At 50.6% G+C, this 18233-nt stretch overlaps 1 protein-coding gene across 1 annotated transcript in view; it reads right to left on the bottom strand.

The window, feature by feature from the left end:
* Positions 1-18233, bottom strand: part of ATOH8 (atonal bHLH transcription factor 8) — a 21705-nt gene that overhangs the window by 2922 nt on the left and 550 nt on the right. The window contains 2 exon segments of the mRNA XM_021396618.1: positions 6580-6771; positions 18064-18233. The exon segment at positions 18064-18233 is cut by the window's right edge and continues 79 nt beyond it. Of these exon segments, the coding sequence (XP_021252293.1) occupies positions 6580-6771; positions 18064-18233 (362 nt within the window).

Genomic DNA, 18233 nt, shown 5'->3' with positions numbered 1-18233 from the left:
TGGGACTCGGGATTTTGAAAAAATGGGGGTTAGGTGAGAGAATGACAAACAGCCTTGTGTATCACAAATGTTTCTGATAGGAAATGCCTAAGATGATTTTCCAACAATAAATTATGAACCTTAATAACCTGTAACAGAAATGAGGGTTATTTATGTCACATGGGAATAAAAAGAAGAAAGAAGAGGGGAATAAAAGAAGAAAAAAAGAAGAGAAATAAAAGAAGAAGAAGGAGGAGGAAAGTATTGAATACTCTCATTAAGATCAGGGCCCTGGGCAGCCTGATCCAGCGGGTGGCAACCCCGCCTATGGCAGATGGGTCAGAACTGGAACTCTTTAAGGTTCCTTTCAACCCAATCCATTCTATGATCCTATCAGTAATATTAAAAGACAGTAGAGAGACACATCCCCTGTTGCTGTCTGGAACAACAGTCTTAGAGAGGAAACCCCTTCGCCTGCAGGAGCAGCCTCACCCGAACCCAAAGCCACCCAAGTCAGAGGGATCCTGGTCCTCCTCCTGTGTCTTGGGGGCTCTTGAAAATGCTGAATAAATAGCACCTGACACCGCAGTTGGGAAGAAGGAGGGAGGACAAAAATGGGGTGAGCAAAGGCAGGTCAAAGTGCAGCAGCTTGGGATGAAAGACATGGAAAGGAGGATGGATGGAGAGAGGGAGGAAAGGAGGAAGTCATGGAGGGAGGAAGAGATAGACAGATGGAGGGATGGATGGAGGGAGTTATGGAGAGAAGGATGGAGAAATGGAGGGAGAGAATGAGAGATGCGTGGATGGAGAGATGAATGGAGGGCTAAAGGAAGTCATGAAGAGAGGGACAGATGGATGGTAGGAGGGAAGGAAGAAGGGATGGAGGAATGAAGGGAGGGAGGGACAGATGGAGGGATGGATGAATGGAAGGAGGAATGGATGGAGGTAGCCCTGCAAGGCAGTGGAGGAGCTCAGCAGAGCTGCTCGGTCCCAGGGGTTGATGGAGGGGTGCTGTGTGGGAAGGGGCTCTGTGCCTCTCCTTGACCTGCTCCCACTCCAGCCAGCAGCTCAGAAGACAGATTTATTGAACAGAGTCTGCTTTAAACTAATAATCACAACTCCCCTGGCTCTTGAATTTGACAACTGGCCCAATGACCTTGGTGAGTTCGCAGCATCCCAGAGCATTTCAATCTCTATAAATCAAAGCACTGTTGGAATGGAGTCAACCTTTATTCCAGGGCTTCTCCCATCTCCTCGAGTCACATTTTCCTTTTGCTGGAGTTACCTGATAGCTGTGGGGTGGATCTCCCCCTACCCATGCTAATAACTGGAGTGGAAGGAAACCTCTCGTTTTTTTCGCTCAGGCCACAGAGAATCCTCAGCCTCACCCCTCTGCTCATTCACATTTGCTGGTCAGGTCACTGGGATACGGGGGCATCTCAAAACACGAGCTATAAGCACAGGGCAGGGAAAACTCACAGGGGATCCAGCTCCCCCAGAGACCCTGCTGTCCTGTGGCTGCACACAGGCAGATGGACGGGAAGGGTCACTGCTCTCCTGCGGCCCAGCTCTTCCCAAGGGAAGCAGCCTGGCTGCCTGCCTGCCTGCAAGTGTGAGCGGGGAAAGGGAGCTATTTTTAAAGAGGAACCTCTGCTTGATCAGACTGCAGAGAAAGGGAGCTCCAACCTCATTACCAGACCCCCTCGGAGCGCGGGACGGGAATCCACGGGGAAGAAATGCCGTGCAGATCACCCGAACACGATGCGGTAACACCATCTGATATCGCTATCAGGTGATCGATTGCCACCAGGACCGGGTGAGCAAACCAAGCTGGAAGCTGTGCCTCCAGCTCAGGGCTCCATGTAAATAAATCATGGATCCTGATGCAGAGTTATAGAAAAAATATGCTTCGAGCAAATAGAAATGCCATACAAATTAAGCCTGACGCTACCATTTCTCTTTTACAGCCCCAGTCCCGGCGAGTAAATGTGCTGCAGAATGTGCTCCTCTGAGCATTTCAGTGGGAATAAACCTCACCTACAGCGGGAAATCTGCTTCTAGGCAAGCAGCAATGGGGCAGCATCAAGGCATGGCAGAACACCACAATAACTATTTTATATAATGCAATAATTACATACATAACATGAGCAATTTCAGTACAACAGACTGCAACAAATAGAGCAGCGTTTCATTCCGTGGGTGCTCCTATATCATCTAATTAACAGGGAACATATATATAGCGCATCTTTAAATTTTAATTCCTTGGGTCTGTGCACATCCACACACACACGCAGACCCCGGGACTCAAAAACCCAAGAAACTAAATTCCAGCAGAAAACTTTTATTGAGCTCCAACTGCTCGCCTGTTATTCATAACCCAGTTTCCTCTCTCACAAAGAGACCTTTCGCATGGTTTTCTTTTTTTTTTTCCTTCTGCCTCGCTAACAGCTGCTCGCAGTGTTGTATCCTGAGTGATGATGAGGTTCTGAAAGTGTTTTTTTGGAACAGATGGCCAGGAGAGAGCCGGGGAATGTGCCAGCAGCGAGCTGGGGAATGCGCCAAGTCCTGCAGTGACTGAGTACTCCGGGTTCCAGCTCGCGTGCCTTTCCCCTGCCCTCTGCCCCAAGTGGCGCCAGCAGGACTTCCCAGCTCGCGCTCCGAACATCTGGAGTCTGCGACTGCCAGAAGAGACGGGGAGGAGAAGGAGGGGGGGGGGGGGAAGCCAAAAAAAAAATAACACAACCACCCAACCCAACCGCCCGGCCCTCCCTCCCGGCTCCGGCGCGGCTCCCATGCTGCTGCCGAGCAGAGCGACCGGTGGGAAGCAAAGAGGGGAGGTTTTGGGGGGGTATATACACACACATATGTATATATATATTCTTTTTTTTTTTTTTTTTTTTTGAGGAGTTTTCTGGCTGTTATGGGGTTGTTATGGTGTTAGGGCTGCTTTGCAATACGGTGTTTACTGGAGGTTGGGTGTTACTTTGCGATGAGCAAAAAGCTGTATTGTGCTGCTCGGAGAGTGGGTGGAGGCTGCCCCAGAGACATGGGGAGCACAGCTCTGCACCCCCAGCCCCAAACACCACCAGACCCCTTAATGCAGCCATTCTGCAAGGCATATGGACCATAGAACCATAGAATCATTAAGGTCGGAAAGACCACTATGATCATTTAGTCCAACCATCAACCCATGCCTGTGACCATTCTAGACCATGTCCCTCACTGCCACATCTACACTCCTCATGAACAGCTCCAGGGATGGTGACTCTACCACCTCCCCAGGCAGTCTGTTCCAACGCCTCACCTTGAGCACAGGGCTGTGAGAAATATCTCACAGCACAACCCAAAGCCCCACAAAAACCAACCGAGGCTTTCAGGGGACTCCTGGACACCCGCAACATGTCCCCAGCTCTCTGCTGGCAACTCAGACCCAAGCTCCAAAAGGATCCAGAGCTCTGCTGGGCTGTCACAGCCAAAATCTCCATCACACTGAATCACAGAATCATTAAGGTTGGAAAAAGACCACTAAGATCACCAAGTCCAACCACCAACCCATCCCTGCCATGCCCACCAACCCACGTCCCCCCAGTGCCACACCTCCACATCTTTTGGACACCTCCAGGGACAGTGACTCCAACACTGCAACTCATGCACACACTGCAAAGGGCATAACTCAGTGCAAAGCACTTTTATAACCAGCCAAAGGGCAGCTTTCAAAAATGAACTTTATCATAACTTGCCACCTCCCCATGCAGCTTATTTTTTTTAGGAAAAGGCATTTGCAGGCCTTCAGTTACCCCTTTGGCTGCTTATAAATGAAATCTCCAATCACCAAACACCCTTGGTCAAGTCTCAGTCGCAATGACTTAAATCACTCTATAACAGAAGTTAAGACTGGAAGGGGGGATTTTTTTCTTAGCTAAAATAGCTGGAGAGGCTAAAGCCAACTTTTCTAATTAACACAATGGAGTGGAAGGGGGGAAAAAAACCACCCATTAAATTTCTTATTGCAACAACAAGGTCTGCACAACAACGTAACGTTAGGGACAGCAGATAATTCACCCTCAAAAACAAAGCACAAGGAGACACAGAATCCAGCAAATGCAACATCTGGAGCCCCTGCCTGCCAAAACAAACTCCCATCAGCTACTTTTTTGTGTAAGACGCTCATGGTGCCACAGCATGATGCAGTCTGCCAGGGAACCAAGAGAGAGGGAGATAGGGGCACAGAGAGACACAATAAAAAGGAGATGGTAGCAGATAGGGGCGCAGCACAGTGCGAATACTGGAGGTCTGCACTTGGGCTTGCTGTGAATTTTTTTTTTAAAGAGAGAACAAAAAGGGAAGAACAACAACAACAAAAATCCACCCCATAGCCTGTAACTCAGAGGAACTGCTCAGCAAGCAGCGGTTTGTGAGACCTGATTAAAACCACGCTCGGCATAGAAAACGTGCCGATTTCAGAATTAATGAGCACGCGGTGATTTTGGGCCAAGCCATTGTATCCTCCTCCAGCCGCCTGCGCGAGACCCCCCAGGAGAGACATCCTTCCACACCACCTGACATCCAGAGCTCCCATCTTCCTTGCTTGGCTATCCCAGATTTACTGCTTTGTTCTGACAACAGCCTTCCCCTGCCTCGTGCTCGCAATGCCATCCGTTGCTTGGCTTAAAGAGATACCATGATAGGGCGACCCTCTCAATCCTGTCTTTGCATCTACTGTCTTTGTGTCTCCTGTCTATTGGGACTTGCTGGCTGCTTAAGATTCCTCCCTAAACCCTACTAGTTTTGGCTTCATCTTCAACTGAATGTGCTCTTGCCATCACTTGAGCTTAAAATGATTCCTATCAGCAAGGGCAATCCAGAGGCTCTTGGGCTGCCCAGAAAATCCTCAACACAGACTTTCCTATATGACAGAACTGCATTTACAAGACAATTTCTAGAAAGAAAAGTAAGGTAGAGCACAGACCAGGATCCTGCCATTGGGGCAAAACTTGGCTTTTCTTTCAGAGAAGGTATTTGGAGGAGGGTGAGAACGGGTGTCCTTGAGGACATGAAGGACAGGCGGATTTTCTCCCAGTTATACTACTTCTGGGGCTGGTGGTGGCCTGCATGGAGGCGGGATGGCCAATGTCCTGTGAGAGTTTCATTGTTCATGAGCTCTCAATAGGATCAGGGCTCTTCTCTGCACATGCGTGTTGGAGGAAAAGCCATAAATGGAAGGTTTTTAATTCTTAATTTATTTTTTTAATTAAGGGTGGGCACAGCCCTAACTATCATATGTGAACAGCCTGGGATTTGAAGCCACTTGAAATCTGGCTCCAAGTTTTCTGTCTTGAAGCTTGCATTGGTTTACATAAGCCAAGACAATGAGTCTCAGCCCAGCAGGCACCAAAAGCCTCAACGCCAGCTCAATGAATTGCCCAGCTGCCATAATGGATGTTCATCTTCCTCCATCTTGACCTCGGGAGGTGGCTCAGCCCCACAATTCCACTCCCACCTCCTGCCCTAGGGTTGGTGGCACTGCAGCAGTGTGCCTGAGCCACCAGCACCCATTTCCCTGCAGTGACTCCTCAATTTCAGGCCGTCCCCATATGTAACTCCTGCACCTTCTTGGCCACGTCTTGCTGTGCACTCCTCATCTGGCACTGACTCTGGGGGTCAAAAATATGGCCTGAGGAAGTGACAAAGAACACACTACTGTGTTCATTTATAACCCAAATTTCTGAAGGATGATTTGTTGGGCTGAAGAAGAGGAAAACCAGGGAAACCTGCCCGAATCGGAGGCAGACCTTAAGGACACCGGGAAGGAGCCTGCTCCCCAGCTTAGCTGTCCATTCATCCATTAAAATCCCGCTGATTTATTATCCCACATGACAAGCGAGCCCAGAAAGCAGGGGGAAGTTCAATTCAAGTTTACAAAACTCTTTTTGTCATAAAAGCCCGAACAAAGACATCAATCACTCCTTTAATTTACCCATGTCACTTTCCAAGAGGAAAACTGGCCGAGCACTCCGCTTCCTCCTACCACAGCTTGATGATGATTTCACCTAATTGGTTCAGCGTTAAGTAACCTAAAGGAATGCGATGCGTAATTAGATTCAGCGTTGTTTCCTCAAGATACCCGCATGTCCTTCAGGTCATACATCTTCCTAATATGTTTATATGTACAACATCTCCATTAGCTACTTTTTTTGGTTGTTGTCAGGCGATTTTCGCGGAGATAAGTGTTAGATTAAACAAAGCAGAAATCACAGCCGGGCGGCCGCGTTTTGGGTTCTCCAAAAGGCTGGTTGCTTTTAACCAGCAACAGCCACAAGACAACGCTAATAGGATCATGTTGTGTTAAAACATGAGGGGGGGACTAACGAGAGGAAGAGCCTGGCGAGGAGAGCAAAGCTTTTGATTAGCGAGGAATGTGGTTATTACAAGATCAGACAGAAAAAGCAAAGAGCCGAGAGGTGGGAGAAAGACAGGGAGTAAAGAATCAGGAAAAATTCAAGAGGTTGAGAAAGGAAGGAAATGGCTTCAGATTTATTTTTTTCCCCCTCTTTTGTAACTTTTACCGTTATTTGGGGGGCGGAGGAGGCTGTAACATACCTTCCTTTTTTTAGATCTTCCTTCTGCTTGTAAGGTCCTAGTGCACTGCTCCACGCATTCAGAGAAGCTCATGTTACTGTGGTCAGCGCTGTAATCCAGGTCTGCTAGTCTGGCCAGGGAAAGGATATAGTTACAGGCTATTCTCAAGATGGCCAGTTTGGACAACTTTTGACCATAAGAATAGCAGGGAACCTAGAAAGGGTAACAGGGAAAGAAAAAAAAATTAGGCCAGAAAAACAAAATATCTCGCTCGAAGCATGACAAAACAACTGTAGGTTATTTTCTTAGCGTTTTTTAACACAAATAGGAACTCTGCCGATAAAAAGCCATATGGTCCCAACAGGTTTTGCAGAAGAACTCCCCCGCTGATCTCTGCGGGAATGAAGCAGCATGAGACCTCTCGATTTCAGCGGGGCAGTTCTGCTCAAAGCATGATGGCAGGATGCGGGACGCCTGCCTGCCGCTCAGTTGGCTTCTCAGAGAGGCCAGACCCTGTTTTTCTTGGAAATCCCAACCCCTTGTGCCAGCCCCTTGTTCACACTGAGTGATTCACCCCGAGCATCCTCCTCCCCACAAGCAGCTGCAAAGCCATCGCAGCCTTGTGCAGAAAGGCAGCAATGCTGGCAGAGGTGACACGTGCTCAAACAGCATCACTCATGGCTTCCAAATCTGCCCTGAAATTCCTACCCACTGCCCCACGCTGAGCACCAAAGCGCCCATCACTCTGCCTCTCAGGAAGGCATTATCTGACGCAAGTTATTTCTTTACCCTTGAAGATTTCTAGTGTAACGTGAAACATTCAAATGATTCAAACTAAGCAGCACGTGTCCAAATAAATGCATGGGGTACAGAAGCTTTTATATCTCCATCCGGCAAAATGCTACATGTGTGCTCAATTTTAGGCACACAGCTTCACTATGTCCAGCTTAAAGAGAAAATCCGCTGAGTTCAAATAGGCTTGGGGCCCCGTTCTCTACTTTGCAAAATTGCTAAAGGTCATTCAGCCCTTAATGCACAAGAATCTATTGCCTATGGGAAACTGGAGCCGGGCGTTTATCTGAAATCCATCCTCACTGCTCAGGCTGTCTGAGCGCCCGTCAATCCAAGTTTTCATGCAACATCAATCACTGCAATGGCTGAATGTCCCTCAACCATCTGCCTCCATACCAGCCTCCATCCTCACCATCCCTCTAGGGTGTCGTGCTCCGCTTACGGTTGGAGATTTTAAAGCTTCTTGCCATGCTCGTGCCTGAGCTTCTCTTTTCTCCGCAGACATGAAGCCAGGCTCACCCCTGGCTTTACATAAGGTAAGTGGGGTTAAGAGGGGTTCTGCCTCTCTGCTAACCCCATAGCAGCTGCACGCAGATATCAATGGAAGAGCAGAACTGCTCAGAAATATATAGCACTTCCCCAGGTATTCTGCCAGGCTCCAATGAGCTCCACGAACCCAGCTAGATGTGCTTTCTCAGTATTAGCAACCCATAACAGATCTTTTTGTTCATTAATTTGGCTCAGTAAGTTGAAACCCTGGCAATTGTAGCACCCACAACATGCTTTTGCAGTTCCCTCCTCCTTCTCAACACCACAGCCCTCCTTTTGCTTGTTTTGAAGTTAGTCCCACTGTCCTCACTTCAGGTCCCCCAGTTCTTGAGATGAGAGAACAACAGATTCATCTCCTCTGTATTTTCAGTCCTTCATCATCTACAGTTGGACTAGATGATCTTAGTGGTCTTTTCCAACCCTAATGATTCTATTATCTACCTCTTTTCCATAAGGAGAAGACCTAATCCCCTCATCCGACTGCTGTGTGGCAGCCATCCTGCACTTCAGAGCACCCGCTGTTGTTCTTCCCTGAACCCATCCTCACCCCAGCGTGTCCTCTGGGAGCTGGGAGAAGCAGAACTACATGCAGTATTCACACTGCGGGTGCTCTCTGCATTTATCTAGCTGATGCTGATGCTCTCCGCTTCACCTCATGCTCTTTTTCTAATCACTTCTGACTTGTGACCACTACTGGGCACTGACCTGAGATTTCCATCGGCAGAAAACCTAAGGACTCCTTTCTCTGAGATTATGGTCATTTCAGGCTCTACCATTTTGCATGCAATATCTGGTACAGTTCTCCCAGTATACATTGCTTTACATCTACATTCTAGTTCTTACTAGAGGAAGCTTACTTTCCAGCTTGGTTTTGTCAGACACTTCAAAGGAGGAGCTCTGCCGCAGAAATTCAGACCAACTACATCTGAGCTGGATCACCCTTATCCATGAGCACATGGATTTTAATGGAAGAGTGCCGTTGACCCCATAGGCCATTTGGCTTGCACGATACAGCTGAGGTGCCAGCGGCATCTGACCTCCCCAGAAGCAAGCCAGCAAGCTTCAAAGGGCCTTTTTCTGTATGTATCATCTGCTACTGATACCCCTGTGGGGGCTGGGGATCTATTTATTCTCTGGGAATACCCAGTGGGACCACTGCTTTGACCTCCAGTGGCATTTCCACAGTGCTGCTATCACCAATGCAAAAAGGAACACATCATCCACCTTCACATGGTAATACCTGGCCCCCAGATGCAATGAGCTGAGTTATTTTGGAAGCAGAGCTTTGGGCAGCAGAAACACCCAACTGTCTTTCGACGCTGATGTCACAAGAACAGCGAAGATCCCAGATCAAACAGCAGCACACAAGGCCAAAGCAAGATGGAAACCAAAATGGAAAGATTCAGTGAAATGTGGGAATAATTTCAGAATTAGAGAAAGGAGGAAGTTAAATCAAGTGGAAGGAAAAACGACCATGAAATCCTGATGCACAGACGCTGTGCAGTTGCAACACAAGAAGGCAGGCAAATGTCTATTTTCCTCTTCTGTTTTGCTCTCTTTTGTGTGTTGTTTATTATTTATTTATTTAAAGAAACAAAACAAAACCCAAACTGTTTCTTTGGGGCAGGCCTGCTACAAATTCCAAGAAAGATCTCAGCCTTAGCAGAGTTGACCAAACCCTCGCCTGGCATTACACAACACTTCTCCTACATGATGCAGCAAAGTCCAAACTGGAGCTGCCCCGTACATACACAGGAAGAATTTCACCCCGTGCAGCTCAGATACCACTGTGATGGGTGCGGGGCACCAAAAGTCAGAGATAAGAGTTTTTGCTATGGTAACAGTGTTAGAATAACTGTTTCGTAGGAACCCTCCCTGTCTTGGCTCGGCTCCTGCCATTTTAATGTTTCCTTTTGAATTAAACATGGGAAATTGAGAGAGGAATGAGCCACTTAGTTCAGATCCAGATCTAAAGCTTCCCCAAGCAGCGAGGGGGAAGAAAGGGAACTTTGGTTTCAGCACTTCCTTAGCACAGAGCCAGCAGCAAGGAGGGGACGGATCTGCCCAGGTTGAGTGAAGGGTGTCAGTAACACACCTGGATGCCAAGAAATCTTCAAAATTCAATCCAAAATGGAATATCTTAGACACTGGAAAAACACCTGATGCCAGCAGAGCTACGCAGTGCTGAAGACCTGTGCTCTACACTTGATCTGCAGTAGGAGGTAGCATGACCAGGTGCGTGCCATGCTCCAGGTGAGCTCCAAGCCCTCTCCTTCCACCACCTGCAAGGCTGCAATGCTGAAAAAGGCAAGATGCATGCTCCTGAGGCATATTTCTGTGCAGAAGAGCTCTGTTATGGCAGGAAGACAGGACGGGATGTGATGTAGCAGGTCCCTTCCATCCCTGATGTCTGTAATCAGAGGCAGCGTCCTTGGAAGACCAACGATGCTCCCTTTGAAGTCCACAGGACATCTGCCAGGCACTTCATCAGCATCCACCAAAGTCATGATCTTGGAGTCCATTCTCACTCAGGTCCCAGCAGAGGGGACCAGGGATGAGGATGTGGGGACTGGAGGAAAGGACAGGTGGTGGAGTCCTGCCCTAATAGGGTGCAGGGGATACTCACCACAATGGGGCTGTGGGGAAAATTGGGATCATTCCAGAGACTTGAGCAACATTAAGGCAGTTCACACTGCTAAGCATCTGGCTGGGTTGTGCTGTCACTATGGAGAAGAGCATGGTATAATTTGTATAAATGTCCTTTGGAGTTGTACAGATAATGTCTTTAAAGTCAAGTCCTCTCCAGCTTTGCACTGCATTCTCCCAAAGAAAGGAAGATATCAGGCCCTGGGGGTCCAGACCTCCCTGTTATTATGACATAAGTGCAACTTAGCACCATGGCTTTGCACAGACTCCCTCCATATGAAGGTCACGTATTTGGCCCCTTGGCTACAGCAGGAAAGCTGGGGAGGCAGAGAAACACCTGTGTCTGTAGCACAGCATCAGCTAAGCCCTCCTGACAGCTGGCTCCTCCACACCATGCCATAAGCAGCTGCATTTACCTGTCTTGCAATTCATCTGGTTTATTTTTATGCTGGGAGCTAAATCATGTCCAGGCCCTCCAGGAGAACAGCTGGTTGTCTCTTCCCTGTGGCCTTTTAAAGGATTTCACTGTCTCGTTGTGCCTCATGCCAAAACACTTCCAAGAGGTTCATATAAATGTCCGGCGCTTGACAGTTCTGGTGTTCTGGCTCCACTCCTTGTTTTGCTGGTTCTGAAACATGTCCCCTGCCTCCATCCCCATCACATCACCTCTCTGGGGATGGGAACTGTGGAGTTACTGGGAGCAGGAGGAGAGATTAAGCACTGACTGGTTTTGTCTAGAACATCACCGCTTGTTTCCATAGAATCATAGAATCATTTGAGTTGGAAAGGACCTTTAAACGTCATCTGGTCCAACTCCCCTGCAATGAACAGGGACACCTACAGCTCCATCAGGTGCTCAGAGCCCTGTCCAGACTGACCTTGAATGTCTCCAAGGATGCACCACATCTCTGGGCAACTTCATCCAGTGCTTCGCTAAAGGCACATTACTTCATGGATTTGGTGCTCACAGGGCTTGGGTTCGAACCCTGCAGGGCAGGATCCTGTAAGCTTTGTGGGCAAACACCATGACCACAGAACCACAGAACGGTTTGGGTTGGAAGGGACCTTAAAGCCCATCCAGTTTCAACCCCCTGCTGTGCGCTGGTTGCCACCCACCAGATCGGACTCCCCAGGATCCCACCCAGCCTGGCCTTGAATGCCTCCAGGGATGGTCCTCGGAGGAGTGCTTTGGGATACAGTCCCAAGCGCCCCGTTCTGTCCAACCCGTGGGCGTTGTGGTGTCAGATGCTCTGCAGATCTCTATTCCAGCCAGAAATGGGCAGCAATTTTATACCACCAGAGTGGGAGGCTCTTGTTCCTCCGCCACCAGTTTGTGCAGCAAAGCATCCATCCAGCAGCCAAACCTTGCTTAAAAATATCAACAGGAACAAAAGCTGCAGCAGTCCCGACCCAGGAGCCTTCTCATCTCGGGTGGGTCCGTGCTTTCGGATAACCCAGCTCCTGGTTCCTCCCAGCTCCTGGCTCCCCCGCCGCTCACATTGCAGCAACATGAGTTCACTCCTTGGAGCGAATGAATTGGCTTCCTGCAAACAAAACCTAGGTGTGGTGCTGGGTGAGTTCACCCCGCGGAGCAATTCCAAACGGCAGTCTGCTTAACGCGGCCCCGCGCCTGGCTCCGCTCGGGCGCCGACAGTCCTCCAGCACTACGCCAGGAGGTTCTGCACCCTCAAAGCCTCCCTCTGGGCATGAAAAATATCGTGCTGTGAGCTGCAGCAAAGCGCTTACCTTGTTGTAGGTGCTTTGAACCACCTCCCAAAATAATAACTACTCAGAGGGATATTGTGGAGGAAGCCCAGGGCCATAGTACACAGCAAATCTCCTCTAGATGATGCCACCCCCAAGTGGGGAACATTTTTGGGGGGGACATTTTAAGCAGGGTAGCTGACACCTCCCATCTCTGAATGGGTCAGGTTCAGCTGGGGAAGGGGAGAATGAGCTCTGCTGCAGCTGTGGCCTCATCTGGGAGGTTCTGCTCTTGGGCTGGCACAGAGGGCAGCATAAAGGTGGGACCCACACGGGTTGATGGCTGGACTAGACGATCCTAATGCTCCTTCCAACTTTAATATTTCTATGATTCATGCTAGGACCAGGGTGAGATGCACAAAGGGGGGCATGGATCCAAGGAAGCTCCGACCAGGAACAAAGAGCTCAGGAGATGTATCATAGGGAAGCATCCCCCTCCTCATCGCAGGGACTGCAGCCTGGGGAGTAATCTGAGTATGGCTAAAGGCAGGGAGCAGGGGCTGCACTCAAAGCCTGCTGGATTCAAAGCAGACTCCTTCCTCCGATTTCAGCAGGAGCCATAAGAAAACACAGAGGTTAACTCGGGGTGGCTGCAGCAGGCAGAGCAAATACCTCCCGACAGGAACGGGATTTGTGTCAGAGGATAACATCAGTTAGACAGCAAGGAGAGCAAACAAGCCTCCTCCTTGCTGACACACAGCCATTGTTTTCAGGATTTTTATGCTTTGGTCTGGGCTCTCCCTTATTTTCTCTCCCCTTGCATCGCTCCTGGCCAGTATTTCGTCATCTTCCTTAGCTGTTAAGCCCCAGTGCCTCCTTGTTCTGCCTCAACCGCACTTTAAATAACTGTGGCATCACCCGGGGCTGGCTCAAACCACTGAGCTGTCCCAGCTAATGCTGTGCTGCTTGCATGGGGAATGCAGCTCTGGGAGACCCGGTGAGCAGGTGATAAACGGAGCTCTCAGCCTCCCCATAGCAACAAGGACACAACCAACACTGGCTACATATGATGCTGGTGACAAACTTTGGCTGCTTTCAAACAGATGTTGCACTGGGAGACATGGTTTAGAGGGCATGGTGCTGACAGGCTGATGGTTGGGCAGGATGTTCTTGGTTGTCTTTCCAATCTCTATGATTTTTTGATGGAGGGAGAGCACACAACAGTACATCCCAAAAATAAGATGCGGAAAGTGGGCAAGCATGGATTCCCCAAAGAGCTGCAGCCTCCACAGGTTTGTGGCTCAAGCTGCAGGTCCTCAAGTTGGTCTGGTGGTTGGATGAGAGGTAATGGCCTTCAGTTGTGCCAGGGGAGGCTCAGGTTGTATATAAGAAAAAACTTGTTCTCAAAAAGAGTGGTTAGTTACTGCAACAGGCTGCCCAGGGAAGTGGTGGAGTCACTGTCCCTGGAGGTATTCAAGAAATGTGGAGATGTAGCACTGAGAGACATGGATAGCGGGCACAGTGGGAATGGATTGATGGTTGGACTAGATGATCTTAGTGATCTTTTCCAACCTTAATGATTCTATGATTCCCACCTACCTCGAGCACCCACCCTGGCTCTGCATATCCCTGTAGGTGGTACCCACCACCACCAGCACCCTGCAGCCTCCTGATGTCTCCTCATGGGAGGTAGTGGGGTCTTCCTGCACTCATTTAACTACAAGCCACAGCAGTCACATGCATACTGGCAGCTCAAAGCAAAAGGATACTGGGGGGAGAGAAAAAAAAATCATCTCCAGCAGCTAAAAAGCCCCATAAAAGTCTAAAGTATCTCCAGAACCCACAGGAGAGCAGAGAACGAGCCTGTCAGCTGCTAAAGCAGAGGGAGCCCTGGTAATGCAGTGGTGAAAAGATTGAGGAAAACACCAGTGCACTTGAAGGGAAAATTAATGTCTGTGGACACATTTGCTCCTAGCACAGACTCTAGCTCAGAGGCTTGACGTGCTGCTTTGAGGAGGAGCTGGACAGCAGTGCTCCAGAGAGAAAACAGATGTGCAGCATGGGCAGGCTCCAGATCAGAGGCAGCTGGGGTTGTCTCCAGCTATCGAGGGAGAGTCTGCTGCCACCTTAGGGTCTGTCAGCACAGCTGAGATACACGACCACAACTCTTGCATACACAGAATGTGCCGCTGGACAGTGGCTTCCTTGGGTGATTGGAGAGCCCTCCAGGAGCAGAACTGCTGGATACATCCATGCTGTGATAAGCTTTGAGATTTCATGGTTGTGATGCTCTTGCTGCCACAAGGACTTTGTGGATCAAATGGGAGTTTGCATAGCTGGTAATCAAGACCTGGCCTCGATTTCCCTGAGGGAAACTGCCCTGAAGAGGTGCAGGGATGCTGCTCCACCCATCTCCTCCAAACCACTGAATGACAGAATGGTTTGGGTTGGAAGAGATCTTAATGCCCATTCAGCCCCACCCCCCTGCCATGGGCTGGGTGCCCCCCACCTGATCAGGCTGCCCAGGGCCCATCCAACTCAGCCCTGAATGGCCAGAGAAGCCTGTGCCAGAGAAGTGCTACAACGCTCTGAGTAACAGTTTCCTCCTAACATTCAGTATAAATCTCTTTTAGTTTGAAACCATTGCACTGCTGCAGTCAACCAAATGTGAAGATGAGAACGCACAGGAGCAAAGCAATGACCTCGGGTCCCATGAGCTCTGTGCTGCACCACCACATTGCCAACGCCTGGGTTCATTGACCACCCACAAGGACAGGGAGCACAAGGGAAAATGGATGCAAGTGACAACAGGTCTCATCTCTTACTGCAACTCCATGGCATCCTGGGGCAATGGGATGGTGCAAGAATCCGCAGAGCAGCAGCCACGTGGGTGTCCCAGAACAGGAGACGGAAAGAGGGACAGGAGCAGCACTCAGCAGGGATACTTAGAGAGGGAGAGCAAAGCACAGCAGAGGTATTTCCCCCTCTTTAAAGTTTTTTTTTTGCTACAGGTATGCAGCGAGGTGGGTTTTCCATGAGGAGCTACACTGTTAGCCTCAAGTCCTCATTCAAAAGACGACTTTGACAAATGATACTTGGGGAATTCAGGGAGGAAAAAGTCTCCAGAATGAATAGATGAGCACCACAAGTGGTAGACTGGGGAGAAGGAGCTACATCGTGGGAGCATCTGCTCTTTGGTCCTGCTTTATGGGACTCATATGGTGAGAGATCCCGCTGGCTGTAACACAAAGGGGTGAGGACGATGGCAATGACACATCCCTCCTTCCGGAGCCAGCAGCTGCCCATCTATCTGCCACCTCTGGCACAGCCAAGTGCTTAGAGCCATGGCTGGATTATTCCCTCCTTGTATGAAACGCCTGTGGTTGGCTCTTCCTCCCCCAAAACCGACAGCAGCGACAACAAAAAGCCTTCCTGCCATCTGGAGAACTGGCCTCCACGAGCCAAAACATGTGTACCAGATGCACACAGCTGTGAGCCCATCTGCCCAGCATGTCATGTGCCAGCTGCTCGCCTTCGGTGGGCTTCCGTGGGGCATCCCATGGAGAGACACAGCTTACCCATCCTCCCCCTCCCCTGGGATAACCAGGTGCCCTACAGTGGGATTGATCCTGTGACAACCAGGACTTTGCCTGTTGCCTTCAAGGGTGGTGAGGAACTGGCACAGGCTGACCCAGAGAGATGGTGGATGCTCCATCCTTGGAGACACCCAAGGTGAGGCTGGACAGGGCTCTGAGCACCTGATGAAGCTGTAGGTGTCCCTGTTCACTGCAGGGGAGATGGATAAGATGGCCCTTAGGAGTGCCTTCCTTCTCAAAGGATTCTATGACTGTGTCACCATGGGTGGGCATCTCCAGCACCACATACGTACTCATCAGGGTGGGAAGGGGACAGAACCCATGCAGGAACCACCAGCTCCTGCACCCCAATCCGTTCCTGTAGAAGGGGTGCAGGCTGGGTGCGCTCCTCACTGTGGAGGTGTTGCTTTCAGCACCTCAGGAACTAGCTCTCTAGCACATTCCTATCCCAAAGCAAACCTTTCCATGCTCTTGCCTCTCAGCCCTGCTGGCTGGGATGGAACAGACAGTGAGCTCCCCTCCTCTGTCCTGATCCCAAAACCACTCCACAGCACCGGTGTGAATGATTTGAGTGACAAGCCAGCACTGTGCCTATGTGCAATGAAGCCGACTGTCACCTGATGTCACGTACGGCACCAAGCACGCCGCTGGCAGCCCAGGGAGAAATGAATCCAAATGTCATCCAGTGCTGATCGGGACAGCCAGCCCACCCCTCAGCAAATTGCTAGGAAAACCTTGCAGCAAACATTTCCCTGAGAATGATTTCTTTCTGTCCACAGAGCGAGCACAGCTCAGCCAGTACGCTCCAGCGCTGACCCTGGAGACTGGCTTTCATGGGAAGAGAGGACAGCAACTTGTTCTCCAGGCTCTTTAGGCTCCCAGCTGAGTCCTGGGCTGAAATGATTTATGGATGCAGGGCCAAGGCCAGGAATCTGAGGCTTTTCAAGAGTTGCCCATTTCCCAAAAGAGTGCGGCTTTAATTTGTTGCTTGCCCGATTTCTGCTTGAGGCTCAGCCTAGAACAAGATTGCCAGCGAGCTGGGAAATCAGCGCTACTTCCCCTTGCGGTTTCGGTGGTGTAGATGCCTGTCCATGGAGAATTGGACTGACACTTCCAAACACGTTACATGCAGCCACCAAACAACCGAGATAGGGAAGCAACTCGGAGAAACAAACCAGATTTCCAAATGGTAAACTCAGCACCGGAGGCACATCCTGGGCTGGCGCTGTTAGACAGGGAGTGCCACACAGGGATTGAAGCCCCTCTGGTTTAGGCACCCACCGGAGGTCCTCCCTCCTGACACACAGCCCTGGGGGGATCAGCCTGGGTGATGCAATGCTCAGCATCTCTGAGATATGAGGCTGAGAGGGCTGCGAGCTGTGGGCACATCTCCTTCCTAAACACCTGGAGAAGTTCTGCTGGTGTTTGATGGAAGGGCAACAAAGCCAGGATGGCTAGGAGCTGTTACAGGGGGCAGAGATAGAGATACGGGGGCCAAATCGGGGCTGGACGCTCATTTATCCTCAAAGGGAAGAAATGAGAACCTTAACACGGGGGTACAGCTCTGCTTCCTCCTCTGGCTCTCCCCTCACCTTCCACATGTTCGGGAGGTGATGGGGATGGAAGGATTTTCTCCACGACATCATTCACCTCTCAGAATCCCCACCTCGCCCACGAGAACGCCTCTATTATTCGCTCTCAGAACACCACGAGGATTTCCTAAGCCCTCTCAAGAAGAAAGCCCGGCACCGTCCACACATCAAGCACATGCTGCAGGAAAAATCACGGGAAACTCATTGGGATGGGAAACTCCTTGGGAAAGGTGCACCACTGAGCTCAGCCAAGGGCCACAGTGAAAGCTTCCGAGGAGAGCCCCAAGGGGCTTAAGGCATCCCGCCCCAGCGCCCTGTGCTCCCCCCAGGACAGCCCACCCCGGCGAGCACACGTGCTGCTGGATGGAGCACACGGCGAGCCGCGGTGATGCTCCCGAGGGCTTTTACATTGGCGCTTCCTTTTCCTCCGTGCCCATCTGTCTCCGGGGGAAAAAGAAATGAAGAATCCCGAATTCCCACCGCGAGCCAATGAAAAGTCCTTATTGCTCGGTCCCGACCGATAGCGCAGTTCCACGCTCGGTGCTTCCAGGCGACATCCCCTCCCGTCACCGCCCGCCCCAGCCCCGCATCCCTCCCGCACCCCGGCACCTCGGGCCGGCAGGTACCTGCTTCCGCAGCGCCTCGAAGGCGGCGCTGATGGTGTGGACGCGGGTCCTCTCCCGGGCGTTGGCCAACAGCCGCCGCGTCTGCTGCAGGGCTTTGATCTCCGGCGAGACGCCGGCAGCCTCGCCCGGCCGCGGGCGCGGGGAGGCGGCGGGAGGCGGCGGCGGAGGCT

The sequence above is a fragment of the Numida meleagris genome, chromosome 4 (genome assembly GCF_002078875.1).
Source record: "Numida meleagris isolate 19003 breed g44 Domestic line chromosome 4, NumMel1.0, whole genome shotgun sequence".
In the NCBI taxonomy this organism is placed as follows: domain Eukaryota; kingdom Metazoa; phylum Chordata; class Aves; order Galliformes; family Numididae; genus Numida; species Numida meleagris.
This window is presented reverse-complemented; position numbering and strand designations above follow the sequence as displayed.